The sequence below is a fragment of the Thermobia domestica genome, chromosome 9, assembly GCF_964235325.1.
Source record: "Thermobia domestica chromosome 9, izTheDome1.hap1.1, whole genome shotgun sequence".
NCBI lineage: Eukaryota > Metazoa > Arthropoda > Insecta > Zygentoma > Lepismatidae > Thermobia > Thermobia domestica.
In genome coordinates this window covers 42,738,192-42,756,747 of record NC_137462.1, presented here as the reverse complement: position 1 = coordinate 42,756,747, position 18,556 = coordinate 42,738,192, and the positions used below count along the sequence as shown (strand labels likewise).

At 35.4% G+C, this 18,556-nt stretch overlaps 1 protein-coding gene across 1 annotated transcript; it reads right to left on the bottom strand.

Annotated features, from left to right (window-relative positions):
• Positions 1 to 1,137: 1,137 nt before the first annotated feature.
• Positions 1,138 to 18,241, bottom strand: IFT20 (intraflagellar transport 20). Its single transcript, XM_081770992.1, has 3 exons — positions 18,069 to 18,241; positions 6,815 to 6,969; positions 1,138 to 2,627 (listed from the first exon to the last, which is right to left on the bottom strand). Exons 1-3 carry the CDS (start codon positions 18,190 to 18,192, stop codon positions 2,511 to 2,513), a joined length of 396 nt encoding a protein of 131 aa, XP_081627118.1. The 5' UTR covers positions 18,193 to 18,241; the 3' UTR covers positions 1,138 to 2,510.
• Positions 18,242 to 18,556: the final 315 nt, after the last annotated feature.

Below are 18,556 nucleotides of genomic sequence, written 5' to 3'. Positions count from 1 at the left end.
TACATATCTTAGACAAAGGATCACTGACCTTTTTTTTTTTTTTTTTTTTTTCAACCAATATCCTGAAAGGAAATTTAAGTTTTCCTGTGATGTAGAGGGTCCTGATTTCGCTTACATAGATGACAACGTGCGCCCACACAGAACCGCCAAATTACAGACCTGAAGAGTGATGGATTCACTAGCATGTTTCTCATATCTTAATCTCATATAAAATGTCTAGGATGCTGTCGGAAGATGAGTCGGAGGAATCCATCAACCAATACTCTCCAAGCTCTCAAAATTGCTCTTAAAGAAAGAATGGGACAACATACTCTACGCTCTCCTGAATACTTTCATTGATGCATGTCAAACCGGATGTGCAGGATACTCTGCTGAACTAGGTGGCCATATGTCTTACTGATGTGATCAATATTCTCCGAAGTTGTGGAAACTTACATTTCATGAGCTTTCTCCACATTACATTGAATCTTTTCTTGGTTTACCACGTTGTTTCTTTGTACAGCAAAGAATTCTTGTCATCTTTTGAGTATAAGGATGAACTAATATCTGCACTGATACATTGGTCACTTGAGATACTCAGATAATGTTCCCAAAAGTTATGGGTCAATATGAATTCGTTCCTAAAAATTGTGAGGCAAGATAGCTCAAAGACAAGAACGGTAAGAAAAAGCACACAAACATAAATATGAATCACACACTGGTCTCTATGCATTCCTTGTCTACCAGTCATACTGACTGAAATCGAAAATGGAACACTTTCGTTATCACTGGAAGTGACGAGATTTCTTGACTCATCTATTCGTCGCTCCGAAATTCCATTTAGTATCAATGAGCCATACGACTGAACGCACGTTCTCAGTAAGCTTCAATCATTACTATTCCAGCAGACAGAATCTGCAGAGTGTCATTTAATCGGAAAGCAGCAGCTTAAAAATCACTTTACTATCAGTGTGAAGATATTGCCTTGGTTGTATTCACATCACTAGCGAATAAGTTGTTAAGATTACACATGAAACAACGAAAAAATATTAAGAGATATTCTATAATATTAATTATTTAATTCAAATCACCCGCATAAAAATACTTACTAGCGCTTCCGTTCATCGATTACCAGCTTAGTTTAAACAAAGGACAAAGTATTAAATAAAATAATTTTATTGTGTATGGAACTGTGTATCTTTTGTACAAATAATGACACATTTAGAAATGTAAAATCACTACTTCAGAGACCTGTTTCAAATTGGCATTTTTCAGATTCAAAAGGTTTCACACTTCAGTAACATACATACAATTTCTAATTGTCAAACAATTTCAATATTTTTTTAAACACTATATATTGGTCTATAAGAAAGAACGTATACTGTTAAAGTTGTTTTTAGAACAAACCAAATTATTCACTGGTTCACTGTGCAAAAGCTGACCGAAAAATAATAATAAATAAATAAACTCAAGAAATACAGATCGAACACGCTAAATACAATCCACAAACAAGTATTTTCAAATTACCATATTTTAACTTTTCAAAATTCGTCTAAAATCAATCAACATTAAAGACTCACTTGCGACTTCAAATTAAACACAAACTGTATGAAATACTTGGAAAAAAAAAAAAAAAAAAAAAAAAAAAAAAAAAAAAAAAAGTTGAAACAGTCAATAAATGTCAAATGGTCATGGACGGTATTAAATATTCTTCGGACATTCACTCAACAATATACACACACATATGTAGAGAGACTGATATAAGAGAACATATAGATATAGATATATATGAAATCACAAAATAATTCCAATAGGGAATATGAAACCTGTATTAGATACGTATTTACGAACGGTAACAGAATACAACCTATCCAAATATGTTAATTGCACAGAATGAAATAAGAAGATTCTATCCTAAGAAAAGACTGATGTAAATAATAATAACAAATAAATTAACACACTGACAAAAATAAACGAAGCTTCCACCTGAGAATTTGTAACCCCCCTCCCCTTAAAAAAAATTGACAAAGCACCTATATAAACAACGACTAGACAACACAAATATGTGCGATCACACCTTAGAAATCATACGATAAACTCTTAATTTTCTGGCTCACTTAGGTATTACTATATTTTTTTAAAGTATATTTTGAGGACCTTGTAATACGTTAATAGTTTCATAAAGAAAGAACCATGGTATAGATTTTTTTACTTAATTTGAAAAATACCTAAAACCTTAGTTGTGATACGTTTGTATACATTTCGTGTTGTGTACACAGTAAAAATATAAGAATAATCTATATATAACCTTGTGACTGAAAACTATTTATCAAAATGAATAATTTTACATCATATAACATTTGTAAAAATCAACTAAGGCACACATTTCAAAAATGCATTGCAATATGCACATATATATGAATACTTGCAAATCCAAGGAGAAATAACAGACGTGAATGTCATTGTAAATGACATAATATGGTCACAACTATCTCTGTACTAACACAAACAAAAGAATAGATGTTACATTGTCATCGATGTAGAATCAACTGTTCAATAAATTCCTGTTGTTCTGCTTCAGTTTTCTGCAAAGATTGGTGCTGAATTCTCAGTCGTTCCAACTCTGTTGTTTTCTCAATTATAAGCGCCTGAAAGAGAGATTCATTATTAGCAAATTATGCTTCCAAAATAGACCAAAATTACATGAAGGTTTATGATGTAACGCGAAGGCGAATCAACGAAGTAATCTAAACCATGATGGTTCATTGATCGAAAGTTTACCAGTTGTGCGACGGGTCTCTGCTACTGTTCCGTGCCGTATGTTTGTGGTAGGTAACAGCATGTTGGGGAATTTCATTTCATCAATTCTTTTATCTCATTCACTAGCGTCAATTACTCGTTTCGCTCGTTTAAAATAAGAAAAAATAGTAATATGTTTCGTTAAATGAAAATCTTTGTAAGTATTACGTCCCACGGTTTATGCCGGATAGGCTAAAGAAGATGGTGATGATGAGAAATGAATGGAATGGTGGAATGAATAAAGTGGGAGGAAACGGGAGAACCCCGAGAAACCCCACGCACACGGTGTTTGTCCACCACAAAGTTCATTTGGCGCAAGCTGGTATCGAACCAAGGACCTCCATGCACTAGAGGTGAACGCTCTACCACTGAGTCACCGCGGTCCCGTATGCTTTGTTAGTCAGTCACTTTTTACTATCACTTAAGCGATCTCTGAAATCGGTCATTTTCGATCATTCACTCCCCCAAGTTGCGAGGCTGAATTTGAATTTAAACGGTATCGAAAGTGTCACTGTTCACCTTAGCAATCCCGAAAACTATGGATTCGATACTAATATTGGCTATTTTCGATAATTTTTATATATTTTCTCCCCCCTCCCCCAAGTTGAACCATTGAAGTGAAACGACAAAAAATATCCTAAGCCCGAACCTCATCTATGTTGAAAATTTATTCGAGATTGATCGGGTGGTTCAAGGGTTATTAAGTCACAAACATAGTCAGTCTAATTTTTATGTACAAAGGACACTAGGAAAGTTTTGCAATAGAACAAAGCGGATCATCATAGAGTTTCCAAATTAGCGCGTGTTTAGGCATGTCCAAACCTGTAATGTAGACGCTCCAGTCATTGTCTCAGTGTCAGTTACTTTTCAACTGTGGTAATGAAAAGAGGTGGAGATATCGCCGTGGTCAAAAACTGAATACTGGGCAATTTTGCACGTGGTTTAAGTGTTGAGCAGTTTTTAGAGGAAATGACACGTGTGCTTGGAGAGGATTGTCCTCATCGTACAACGATATTTAGGTGGTACCGAGAGTTTCAAAAAGGAAATTTCAGCCTTGAGGACGCTCCAAGGTCAAGTCGGCCATCTTCATCTGTGACTGAACAAAACATTGCTGCAGTAAGGAAAATGTTTGAGACAGATAGATGGGTTACATATCATCAAATAGAGGATTTCTTGGGCATTAATGCACCAGCAATTCCTGCTATTCTCCGCGATCACCTTCGAGTTAGAAAGCTTTGGGTACCACATGACTAGACCGACGAACAGATGGCACACCGTGTTTCATGCTGCCGTGAAATGTTGAAAACATTTAAAAATGGAATATCTTCTTCTGTGAACAGTATTGTGACATGTGACGAAACTTTACTTTATTACTATGACGTCTCAGCCACGGCTCAAAACAAAGTGTGGATTTTCGAAGATGAGGAAACCTCCGTGGCTGTTCGAAAGTCCACATCAGTGAAAAAGAGAATGGTGGTGATACTGTCTTAGTGTACGAGGAATTGTCAAGCGAGTGTCTTAGAAACACAGAAGAGAGTCACGGAGAAGTGATATACCGAGAAACGTCTGCCTAAAGTTCTTACAGCTCCCAAGAAGTTGCGCCTAAACTCAAAGATGGACACATGGTTTCTTCACCACGAGAACGCTCCAGCGCACCGTTCAAAAATTTGCTCCGAGTATTTGATCAGCACTGGACTAAAACTGTTAGAGTACCCTGCATACAGTCCAGATCTCGCTCCATGTGACTTCGGGCTGTTCTTCCATATGAAGAACAGATTGAAAGGAAGGCGCTGTACAAGGCTTGACGCCCTACTAAGGGCTTGGGACGATGAGTATGCCCATATCTCTGCCGAAAGATAGCAGTTTCTTCGAAGACTGGTTTCGAAGAATGGAAACATGTGTAATGTGTGGTAGAAAGTACTTTGAAAAAGTATAAGAAATAAGGTAGTATTGCAACACTTTCCTAGTGCTCTTATATGTAGATTTGCAGATCTCATTCATCTTCTTTAGCATACAAAGTGTAGTCATGGGAAGTTAAACTGCAGATTTCTTTTATTTCATTTTCGATAACTATATTTAGGTTATTCATCTAACCCGATAGTGTATATACCAGTTCTCCAATTACGGAATATAATTACAAAATTCATGTTCAAAATAAATAAACAAATAAAAAGTGCGAGCGAAATATGAAAATGTATCGTACAATTCGAATTCCCTACGACTGTTCAAATAATTTTCATTTCTAAGAATCGTAAGATTGCTGCATTTTCTGCTCGACCTGTGATCAAGCAACTGCCACAAGCAAATAACAAATTTTGTGAAGACCGCTATGGAATGAGTGCCAAGATGAACTTCAACACCTCTCTTGGTTCCCCCAATCCTCCGATTTGAAAACTAATGGACATCTATGCTCAGTTTTAGAGCAGAGTCCGTTATAAATTTTCTCTTTTACCATCGATAACTCAACTGAATGCAATGCTGGACCGTATGGTTCCTATCTTCTGGTTATAATTTACGAGTTATATGCTTCAATTCCGTGACAAATATAAGCTGTAGTATACGCTGAAAAGTAGCCCAAAGTCTTAGCCTGGTAAGCTGCATTTTGTTAAGGTTTTTTTCAGTATTTTGAAAATTATTTGTATGCCCTTTAGGAAATTGCCCCTTTTTCTTTCTAGTATTCCGCCTGAAAGTATTCTACGCACATTCTCCTAACATAGGTAGATGTAGCAAGTAAGACACAGTTCACGTCGTTTGGCTCAGAGAGATACAGGGAAACAAACTTTGAGAGTTATATTGAAAGTATATATATATATTAAATATTAGAACTACTTCTATTGCTGACTTGTTCATTCGATACTACATATACAAGAACCACGTAATTATGAAATACAAGGAGTGAAAAAATGCACAACTGGACCGCGATAGAATTGGTTATTCATCTATGTATCATATAAAATAAGTAATTTGTGTTGTCGGCTGCTTTACCAAGATACAGAGGTTTATCTAAGGACCGTAGTGCACAGAAGTTCTAGGAAGTGACCTGTCAGCATAGATAGAATACTTATGATTATGATTATACATGTTTATTCTAGTGAGGTTTGTACGATGACCAAAGCATGCTGTAGCAATCTATATATAGAAAAATTAAATCGAAGTTGTCTGTTACACCCTTACAGAAAAATGGATCAACAGTTTGAAATGAATTTTTAATATAGTTAGTACTTAGCCTGAACTGGGTTGTTCTCTCTTACGTCACTTTGATTAAAATGAGCATTCTAACTAGGGGGGCAGATACTTCACCTATATCTTAGAGTAGCGATTATGCTAACTTCATTAATGAAAAGTTCTAGGTTCAATCCCAGGATAAGGCAAACAGAGCCGAGATTTTCAGCGCTAACAAGAAATGATGGAATGGTACATATTAATATTGATGAGGGCCATACCTTCCCAAGGCTGTACACCGGGTAGGCATAGACTAATGGTTAACGGTGTTGTTTTGTAAACGGAAGGTCCCGGGTTCGAATCCGTTAGCCAGTCATCCTGACAGGCTTTATCTCAGGGTGACCAGGCGAATACCGCCATTGGACCATTAAATATACGCTGGCACATTCCTTTTCACTTTGTTCCTCATGGTCGTTGTTCTTTTTGTTTTTATTTTTAATTATTACATTGTAAATTGGCCCTCAGGCTCTCTCTCGAAAGTTGCTAGATAAATTAAGTCCTAGTTTGCTCTTCTAGGTGCAAAGCCTTTTTGTCATTAGAGCTCTATTCCTAAAATAACAAGTGCTTGTCATAAAACATTCGCGTAGTCATAACTATTTTAATTATTTTTCTATCTGGTTTAAACTAGCAAACCCTGGTACTTAAGACATCTAAGTACATGCCTTCCGTGTCTTTCGCTCAATGAGTGACTGAAGAAGAGGACAGGAGCGGGTATTGAAAAGGATTCCAGAACATTAAATAATCAAATACAATACAGTAAATAATATCTTCATATTAAGATTAGCATGTCAGAAGTTTCCTCTATTATATTTACCTGTAGCTGCTGTTGTTGGGCTTCTCTCTGCTTAGCAACAGACTTCAACAAATTTCTCGCACCAATTGCTTTCATCTTTTCCCTCTCTACCTCTTTGGACAAAGCATCAACGATCTGGATGAAGCCATCAGCAATCTTCTGGAACTCACTGATTTCTACAAAGAGAAGGGAACGAAAGCGGATCATGTATCTGATTTGCATATCGATAATAATAATAATAATAATAATAATAATAATAATAATAATAATAATAATAATAATAATAATAATAATAATAATAATAAAGATAAACAAAAAATAAAGAATAATAAGTAAAAAAGAAAGTTGTTGGAAATAAGTAGTTTTCAATCTGAAAGGATGGGAATTTTTCAACCGCACCAGCCGCTGGGCTCGACACTGGTACAGCGCCCTATGTTAAAAGAAAAAGCAACGTTGCCAGTTCAGCAGCATACGCCAATAGGCTCTCACCATACCAACAATACAGCATTGCTGGAAAACGGATTCGAGATGTTTAAGGTTCTCTACACAACAACGTGCACGTTCTCCGCGTCGGTTTTGCATGTCCTTACATTCCATTCGAACTGCTTGCTGAGTAAGAAACACTTTTTTAACACCAGTGTGGAGCCCAAATAGTTGGTGCAATTGGAAAACTTCCACATTTTAAACTGAAAACCATCAATTTGCAACAACTTTTCGCTCTTTCCATTTATTCTCATCTTCACCCATAAGTTGGCCTATGACCCTGAACTTTGGAAATATTTTTTATTTCAGGCATCAATATTATGTTATATTATGTTACAAGCTAAAAAGAAAATGGCAAATTTAACATAACATTGAAATAATTAACATGGATCTCGGGACTCTGCTTAGTACAGATTAAATGGTATATATTGAACCAGTAAACAATATATATTTGCCTTCGCACCCCACAGAATAACAACAAAGGAGCCCTACAGCACAAAAAGACCGTATCTTTTCGCTGCTCTTTTTTGTGTTACACATGAACTATAACGTAATATCTACCTATGGTAGATTTATGTTGTGTATGAGAATGCATATATTTATTACGCCTTCCTATATAATATGTACTAATTATTGTTGTTCCATATCCTTCAATCACTTTAAAAGAGCCAAGAGCGTTCACTTTAGCCGAAATTTTAAAAGATTCATTAAAGAGTTACGACCGTGGGGATGAATTCTTTCATTTTCACGATAAACTGGCACAGCAGTGATCACATCAAAAATTTGTAACTCGGCGAAAATGTTGGTACACTTTATTCAGCACATTAAATAAATAAATAAATAATAACACTCACGATGTTTTCTTTCGCAAATAACAACCACACAGTGACCTACAGCGTGTAAGGAGGTTACATTAAAGTACTGGAGCCCATTTTTTTTTCTTATCCCCTTTTACTTGATGGCTTCCAATCCTGAGGCTACAAGGGCGGGACTTTCTAGTTTTGGGTTTTTTCTGCCAGATTTCCCTTCCTAAGTGGATAGTCGATGGTTTTAAATCAGGGTTGCTGAATTCTAACAAGCCTAGAAGTACCCAGTGAGCTCTTTGGGTAAAACCCAAAACATAGTTCAAAATTTAACTTGAAATGAAGACTTAATATAATAATAGGGACATTCCATGTTAAATTAACCAATGAAATGACAAAATCTGACCTGACCATCTTAGATTTTTGTAAAAATTGGTGCACAGCTTTATTACAGTGGGAGATGAAAAAATCCCAAATATTACTCTCTCCTCCTGAAAGTGTCCCAGTTGATACAGGGTGTTCAAAAATGTCAAAAAAGGGCATTTTATCAGTTACTGTGATTATTAAAAATTGTTATAAAATATGTAGAATAGACATGAAATAAACATCATTGGAAAGCTTAAAGACTGCTCTACAAGTTGTACCATATTCAAAAAACCTGTAAAATAAAAAATAACACTTCAAAAATTCAAATTAAAATTTGAATTTCGCATAGAAATGTCGCTGTAAATTTGTTCAAAATTGTCTAGATTGTAGTCTCGTATGTGTAATAAAACACTACAAAGTTGCATTTTGACACTCAATGGGATAGGATTCAAAATTCAACATAAACCAAGCATTGCACGATAATGACCATTGAATATCTGGGTTAAGATCGATGACCATTTGCCTGTAGGTACTCAAATGAATTTATATTCAAGTTTATTTGTTTCTTGATGTATTCATTTGAATTTACACAATTATCCATCTTTTGAGCTATTTAGAGAGGTATTACGTTTCCAAACAGTACTTAATACAGGTCATTATTATTGTTAGTCAGTATGGATGTTTCTAAATTTATATTGGCTACATTGATACATGTTATTTTAATCCCTTTGTTTCAGGATTGCTGTTACAGAACTTATTATGAAAGAGATGGATATATTTCCCTCCCTTTCACAATATTTGTATCAAATGTGTTATGAAACACAGTGACACTGTTCACAAAAACTTCACACACTTTCAGCACAAACAATTAGTCAATAAATTCTTTTTCCTATGTCAATTATGCACTTCTACATGTCTGTGACAGCAATCGTATCACGCATAACGAATTTTGTTCGCGCTCGATCACATTCGTTGTAAGGTGTTCAACTGTAATTTGGAAAAAAAAAAAAGAAAAGAAAGCAACGTAACTACATTCCCTTCGTTCTTTCAGTATATACTGGCGTATTAGTACAAACAAATAATAAAATGCCTTTCTCCATGGGTCAGTTAATTACAAATTGAGAACACTTGATTTAAAGGAGAATAATTGCCTAAGATATATAATATTTTCTCAGCACTACACTTGGATAGAGCTGACCTTGAAATACTATCCCAGTATTTAGTTAGGACTGGTTAAGAGATTTGCATTCCGATTGGAGTAGGGAATTTTATTCCTATTTATACTAGCTGAAATGCCCGTTCTTCACGCGGAAATATAGGTTTATGGAAAGTATTTGAACCCCTTCTTCTTCAGGAATATCAATCAAAGTGTAATGATGAAAATCTGTACGATAATTTATTTTTAGCATAAATGTTTGAACTCCCCCTACCCACTTAGGATATGCTCTTTAATCATAGTAACATGCTTCCAAAATTCATTCCAAATGGGTAAGTCGTTTCTCCATGATGTGATCACAAATAACAGATAACGTCGATTTTGGGTATTTTATTCTTCACTCCTCACCCTCATGCCAGTGGAAGTTGAAACTGGACTTAAATGACATCGGAAGTGTCACTATTACCTCATCGACCAAAAAACTATAAATTGGACACTAATATCAGTTATTTTCAATTACTTTTACATGCCTTCTTCTTTCTATCAATTTCCATCCTCGATGCAGATGGGTGACGAACTTAAACAGCATCAAGAGTGCCACTATTCATCTGGGCAGCCTCAAAAACTGTGGATTCAACATAATATTGGGCGTTTAGAGTTATTTTTATACTTCACCCCTTTCTACTCCACCTCCTGAAGATGCGAAGGATGCCTTACACTGCACCGGGAATGTCACTGTTCATATTTCAACGACCCAGAAAAATACAGATTCGAGACCTATGTCGATTGTTTTTACGTCATCCTACTCCCAAGGAAGTTTTAGCCTTCCACAATATAGCCCTATATTTTTCTGGTTATAAGTCATATGTATACCAAGTTTGATTCAAATTGTTCCAATCATTTCAGGATTATGCTGGAACATACATACGTATGTATATATTCATATATTTTATATAGAGAGGATATTATATAGAATTACCCATCTCTTTATTACTCTACAGAATAATCTACCTTCTTCTTTTTAGAAATCGAAATATAAGTGAGGGCCAATGATGCATAAATGTCCAACGAAACGCGGATTCACGGATTCCCATTGCGCACAAGGCAAGGATTCCATAGTTTCATGTATACAATAGATTAAGGAGGAATACGGCTTTAAATGTACATACAAAATTTAATAAATCCAATTTCACCCAATAATGCCTACTGGGCCTTTTTAACCTTTTTTTTTTTTTTCACAATCCACATTAGTGAATGCCAGGTGTGTTAAAAGCAAAACTTTACCTTCAAGTTTTCTTGTATTGCCAAGCCCCGAGGCTCATTCATTTTCATGCTCTGTAGATAACTGCTATGTCTTCGAAACCATGCTTCAAAACCATACATGTAAATTGTTTTCAGTGTTTTATCAAAATACTTTTGGCTTATGGTCCAAAGCCCTACAATTCTACCTAGGTGTACAAATGTCTTATCAAATAAATTATGATGTAATCACAATCACCGAAAGTTTTTTAACAGGCTGTCATATTGATGAGGAATTCTTTAATAAAAGATCCCAAGTTTTTCGTCAAGACAGGAACATTGAACTATCAAATAATTATAAGGGAGAAGGTGTAATGATAGCAATACATCAAAATTACAATGTCTCCTATATAAACTATTGTGATCTAAATTTTGAAATGTGTACTTGTCAAGCTCTCCAGTCACTCACTCAAAATGTTTATTTGTGCAGTATACATTCCTCCGGATTCAATTGGAACGACATACGAAGTGTTTTCTGAATATAATAAAAGTAATGTTCCAATAGGAAGCATCTTTGCATAGTAGACTTTAATATAAATCAAATAACATGTTCTAACTTTGACCTTCTACTTTCAACAAATAAATGTAAAAAGTTTTGTCCCTGTATGACTTAGTACTCTTAATGACGTTTCTGTAATAAAAGTGTTCTTTTGTTACTAATGAAGACAGGCATCACCCAGCTTTACTTATCTATTTCCCATTTAAACACCTCCAGAAACAAAAGAAAGAAGTTAAGGAATGCGGTTTTAATTTTAGAAAAACAGATTTCCAAAAGATGTACACAGAACTCTTTAAACTAAACTTTCGCAATCGGATGATGTAAATATTGCATTAACAATCTTTTATCAAATGATTAACAGCATATTTTTTGTATGTGTTCCACCCAAAAGACATATCAGAGGAACTTGTCCACGTTGGTTTACTTATAACATAATTAAGAAAATAAAACCCAAGATATAGGCCTACCACAATAACAAGTGGAAAAGAGGAGCAACAATTCTACTTTATCATCGCGATCAATTTGGGAGATTGCGTAAAGAAATAAGATCTAACATAAAATTGGCATAAGAAACTTTTATTTTAAACTCAGCATGCTCTATCGAAAAAGAACCAGGCCAGATATGGAGCCTTATTAAATGCAAAACACATCATTTATCATCAAACTACCTTACATACAACGGTCATGATATCCAACATGTCAATGAAATAACCAGGGTTGGCAAAAACCATGGTTTTTATTGAAAAAACAAACAAACAAGAAACGTTTTTGGTTTAAACCTTTTATTTATTTATTTATTTATTTATTTTTTGTTTAAATAATTTGCTCTATATATTCATATCATATATGAACAGAAATAAGTTTGTTTCGCCTTGACGTTATTATGCAACAACCGGGTTATGCTGGAAGAGGTCACATCAGCTTAAAGCGGAATAAAAACCGCTTCTAGAGTTACATCCGAGAGAAACTGTCCTCCATTTTAACTCGAAACCAGGACTAATTGGCCACACATGCGATACGTCTGCCGACTCACTCACGAAGGAATCCTGATAAAAATACTAGTACTGATCTTTACATGCTTCTTAATATTACTGTCAAGAGTAATTTCAGAAGGACACAAAGATAAACAGTTGCACAAGTGAAACCATTATGCAGAATTACACATGGACAATTTCAAAGTACTACGAAGTACAGAAGAACGACTTTTATTGGTCCAAATTAAAGAAATACAGCAACTTAATTTGCATATCAGTAAGAAAAGTGAATAAAGATACGAATTATTTGAGTCCACTTTGACTCAGACTAATTTATACATAATTAGATACCAAAGATACTTCTCATTTTACTAAATGCCTCTCGTGGGATCTGTATAACCCCCCCTCCCCCCACACACAAAGTACGGCATTTCGATGTATTTTATCAATAGTAAACATTATTAGAACGAAACAATATTTAGAATTTTTCTTTGATTGCAATTACATAACAATAACAAAACTACAAAGACATCTGCAAACAAGAGAGAAATAGAAAATTTCAGGCCAACTGCTATTCTGTTGCCCTTTGCCAAAATTCTTGGAAGTATATTATATGTGGGAATTTTAAATCATGTAAAACCCGTTCTTTCAAATTACCAACACGGCTTCTTACGTACTAGGTCTACTTCGACAAACTTATCAATTTTAACAAATTTTATAGCAACAGAATTAGATATAAGTGGTCAAGTAGATGTCGTTTATACTGATTTTAGCAAGGCATTTGACGTCGTTGATCATGATGTTTTGCTACTAAAAGTGGTATCTCTAAATTTTTCTAAACAAGCAGTGGAGTATCTTTGTATCATACTTGCATAACCGAAAACAACATGTTTCATACAAAAGATTTGTTAATGAAAAGTTCAGAACTCTATTGAGAGTTCCTCAAGGATCAAACCTAGGTCCCCTGTTGTTTCTTTTTGTTATTAATGACATTCCTGTGTATTAAAACTTCTCAGTTAAAACTCTTTTTTATGCCGAGGATCTCAAATTATACTCCAAAGTAAGTTCAATTGATAAGTGCGTGAAACTTCAACAGGATCTAGATAGAGTTCAAATATGGTGTGATAAGAATAAATTAGCCCTGAATGTATCCAAATGTAAATCTGTATCTTTCACGAGGAAAGAAAATGCAAATATTTTTACGTATACAATAAGTGGCACCTCCTTGCCTACCCTAAATACTGTCACAGATCTAGGAGTTATATTTGATAGCAAATTAACCTTTGCTAAACACATTGACGTGATAACGAGTGATGCATACAGAAACCTAGGTTTAATTTATAGGATAGGACAGGATTTGTACAAAGAATCATGTATAAGGTTATATTTTTCGTATATGAGGTCAAAATTAATATTCTGTTGTACTGTTTGGACACCAAATGTCACTAAATACTCTAATGCAATAGAAAATATACAGTTTAATTTCTTAAAAATGATTGAATACAAGAAAACTGGTTTCTACCCAACGTATGTTCCCTACGAAAACTTAGTAACGAATTTTAGTTTTCAAACATTAAAAATATGGGTTTTTGACCTACTGTTCTTACATAAATTATTAAACGGTAAAATTGATTGTCCAGAATTAGTTTCAGAAGTGTCGCAATAGATAAGACTAGAACAGCAAACACTGGGACATTCTATTTAGAAAAGCAGGAACTAACATAATTCTCCCCTGTGGAGAATGTGTGCTTCATTATAACGAAATGATTAGATTTCATGTAATAGATGTATTTAGTATGTCAGACAACAAGTTCAAAACAATTGTCACGCAATAACTTCTGTGTGATTAGACGACGTATATTTGTGTATGTATAATAATGCATGTTAATTAATTATGTATACGACATTATAACTGGGTATTAAGCCTATTGTGTTGTCCTTATGGAATAAATAAATACAATGGATAAAAATTGAATGAATAGGAATAAGTTTTGCTGTTTGTTTACCTCGCGATATCTCTCTTCTTAGTGGTGGCTTAATAGGATTATGTGCTGAGAAATTAAGAAAAACGTTAACAATTGTAGAAAGACGCAATTGGCAAAATGAACTTATCAGATTAGTAGGAAGAAATATATATATATATATATATATATATATATATATATATATATATATATATATATATATATATAAATTGTCTTATAACAAAGAAGATATGTGGAAAAAGTAAGAGCAGTAGGAGTTGTTTATCTCTTGTTTTTTTTTTTTACCAATTCATTCAACCAAATTACTTGGTTCAATGGGATGCGTATTCAGTGTCCATTCAAAAACCGGAAGAGCCCAAAATTATCTAATTGTGAACGTTTCAGAAACCAACGTTGCCTTTGAAACTACATCTCGTTGATCATCTTCTTCCGAATGAGCAAAGAATGTGGTTTTGGGGTGAGTACTTTTTTTTTTTTTTTTTTTTTTTTTAAATGAAAGCATTACCTAAGGTTATGCAAATTGCAACAAAAATCTCATTACTGGTATTAGAAGAGTACTGTGAAGTACCTACTATGTTACGTAATACGTCAAGTAGGTACTAGTACCTACTATGTCACGTAATACGTCGTGCGTCGGGTACCTGGTTCGATCCCCGGCCAAGCTTGTGGTGGGCAACAACGTGTCCGTGGGTTTTCTCGGGATATTCCCGTTCCAACCCACATCCTGATTCAGATGCAGATATACTGTACAGATTCACATATTTGTAAAACTTACAGAACAAATTTGTAATAATACTTTAATAGACCACTGTATAAATACTCTAAATTATGTTGTGTTCTTACCTGTGAAATACGTATCTACGTGGAAATACATTAATGGAAGTCTAACCTGTTAAGCACGGATTCGCCAACAAGGTAGCCATTAACCATAGTAACCCCAGCGAAGTGAAGTATCTGAAGTCAGTGTACTAACACATGACGCGCAACTATAGAAGTGCCCGAAAGTTAAGGGACCCATATAATTGTAAAAGTTACGTTAGTAATGCGTTACGTTATTTGGAACACAAACATGCAAGCAACAAAAACATATCGGGATATTATCATTAATGTCTTTAGTAACGTACAAATACATAATTCAACACGTAATGTGTTTTTATGGCATATACAGTATTTTGAGCTTTTTTTTTTTTTTTACGTGCATACCCATTTCGCTGACGCGCCTGGTTCCTACGAACAGAGTCCCTCGCTTCCGCTCCACCCTCCTGCTGGGCTCCTACATAGACTCGGTTAGATTAGAGAGCAATCGTCCTTTTCAGTGGTCCTCCTACTACAAGTTGGGAAATGTCTATTGCACAATAATTCGCTAACGTTCGGGACCACCTGCTGCGCTCCTGCTCTGATTCGGTTAGATAGCATTCGTGCTATTTAGTGACCACCTAGCACAAATTGGTTCGTCTTATGCACTGTAGTTTCTATGCCATACGTCCACACTGTCTTTATACTGAGTCCTCCTGAATTTAATCTGCAAGTAGTAGTCTTAATGGAGTCCCTCATTTAGTGCATGCTCTGCTAAAAGAAATACAAAAATCCAATCTATCTGAAATTGTGAGAAATGTGCCAAAATTTTGTAGAAGCGTCTGCCCGAGTAATGCCGATTATTTAACTACTTTTAAATGAAATAGGATCTATGAAGGCAATAAAAGGTATTAGTGCCGTATTGCAGGACCGATTTGAAAACTGAAAATAAGCACCAAAATGTACTGAATTCGGTTAAATTTTGTTCCATTACACTAAGTTACGTTGGGGGCATATAAAAACTACAGTGCAAAAAACACAATCCACCACTAAAAACCACGAATGCCACATAACCGATTCATAGCAGGGCGAAGGTGGTAAGCCCGCGCGTACAAAAGGAACAGGTGCACCAGCGATGGTGGGTATACGCGTAATCAAGGGTAGTAACAACATATGGATTTTGACAATCATAATTTCAACAGCACTTGTCACGGTTTCATACTTGCAACGCTTCACTTCTTAGCATACAATACAACTTTTGTACACTGTCCAAAAATACATTCCCGTTGAGTTAGAAGTCACTTGCCTTCAAAACTGAGGCTTGTAAACTTTTCCAATTTCAAGAAGAAAATCGTGTACAACAATTTCCGGGGGTTTCCTTACCCTTTTCCCACACTGAAATAATATGTTCCTTTCCTCTTTTGTATCTTCAATTCATTTCCGCGTTTACCACATCTACGCGGCTGTCCAGCATACCGTGTCGGGTTCACTCGAGTAGACGGCTCTACCGAAAACAAAATTTGTACGTAAAATACTATGTGAAACACTTTTAATAAAAGAAGTATACCCCTATAGTGTGAATATAAGTAATTTCTGTCATATCATATTGAAATAAATTTAAAGGGCAGTGAACGTATTCTAAGCGTAAGTATTTACTGAAGCGGAAGAATACAAGAATGTGAAGAAGATGGAAATAAACGGCGAAAATGTCCTGCTCGTGTTAGCAATTGATGTTTGCGATGGATATAATGGAAACATACGATTTCTTTACACAGAATTGTGTGATAAAGAACATCATATTATAAAGCTATTGCAGCGTTATGGTATTTTGAAACCTAATATCAACTGTGCTAAGTGTGGAAAAGAAGTAAAAATTCAAAACAGACTAATTTCTCCACGCATCGGGTCATTTGTACCCGGGAAACCAGTGAAGCCATTTTGAAGGTAAGAATTATTACGATGATTTAAGTGTCTTTCAAGGTCAAAATTATTGCGGATATATGATGCAGGGCATTCTTCTTCTATCCTCGTTTATGCGTATGTCCCCCGCCGCTGACGCGCCTGCTCCCTGCGGACGTACACCCTCGCTCCGCTCGGGCTTCTCTGCTGGGCTCGTGCCCTAACTCGGTAAGATAGTACCGCGTTAGTTCATGTTTTTTAGTGGCCACATAGCACAAGTTACTTCGTGCTTCATGCACTAGCTCCTCAGTTAGTGCATACTCTGTAAAAAGAAATGCAATAAATGTGGGAAAATTTGGCAGAAGCGTCTGCTAGAGTAATGCCATCGTGTCATTTACAAAATTTCAATAACTGTCGCTCGTTATTTTTATACAGTTTCACATAACTAACATATGTCACAGCCTTGACATACGCGCGCCATTTCCACATCGCCTTTCGTGCTACTATATCATAACAAATGTACCTCTCCGCGAAATAGCCCATCCGCGTCACCATACAGTGCTTGCTGCTTACATCAAAAACAATATGATATAGAATAATTTCTGTAGGTAGTGCAACAGTAAGAAGTATCCACATGCACAGGAGATGAGAAGTTGGTCTTGTAAACTATTACCCACTTCTCTTCAACTTTTACTATTTCACTACTTCACTTTCACTCATTCCTCCTCACAAACTTAAATCTTCTATTACCATGGTAAATTTCCTAAAACTGGTCCGGCGATACGGCACTTAACCCTAATAAAAAATAATAAGTTGTAATAATAGCAGAATTTATTGAAAGGGTAAAAAAAAAAAAAAATAGTCTTGTGGGCTATTGTCCTCCACACGACTACTCCAGTGTTAAATCTAAATGTGGGATGTTAAAATTTAAAGATTTTATTTTACTTTTACAAGTGCAAAGGCACAATGAAATTTGTCAATGGTTCTGCGTTTAGTGAAAATTCACTAATACTCACTGTCTACAAAATCCTTGCATTCTTCTTTCAGCTCACTGGTTTGCTGTGCAACATCTGGCTCAAGTACACGAATTTTGTTTAATTCGTCGAAATATAAACCCGTTTTCGCTAATGCATCAGCCATAGTCGTCCTTGCACGTCAATCACAGAAATGTTGCCAGGCCCACAAAATGCGAAAACCGTACACTAGATAAGTATGAGAGCCTGATTTCGTACGGGTTTGTGTCACAGCAATGAAGACAGAGATCCCATTTGCGGTAGTGGTTATAGTATACGTAAAGCCGCGTCAGTTCCCGAAGGAGCTAGACGCTCATACTTTTAGGGATTATTCATTGAGTATCTACGAAGTTACCAAGGGGGTAACAAAGCGACTTTGATTTAGTTATCGACTGATACGAAAATAAAAAAAACGTACCTGTACTTTATATCTGCATGTGTAATGCCCTTGTACTTTATCTAGGACTATGTGTGTGTGGGGGGGGGGGAGT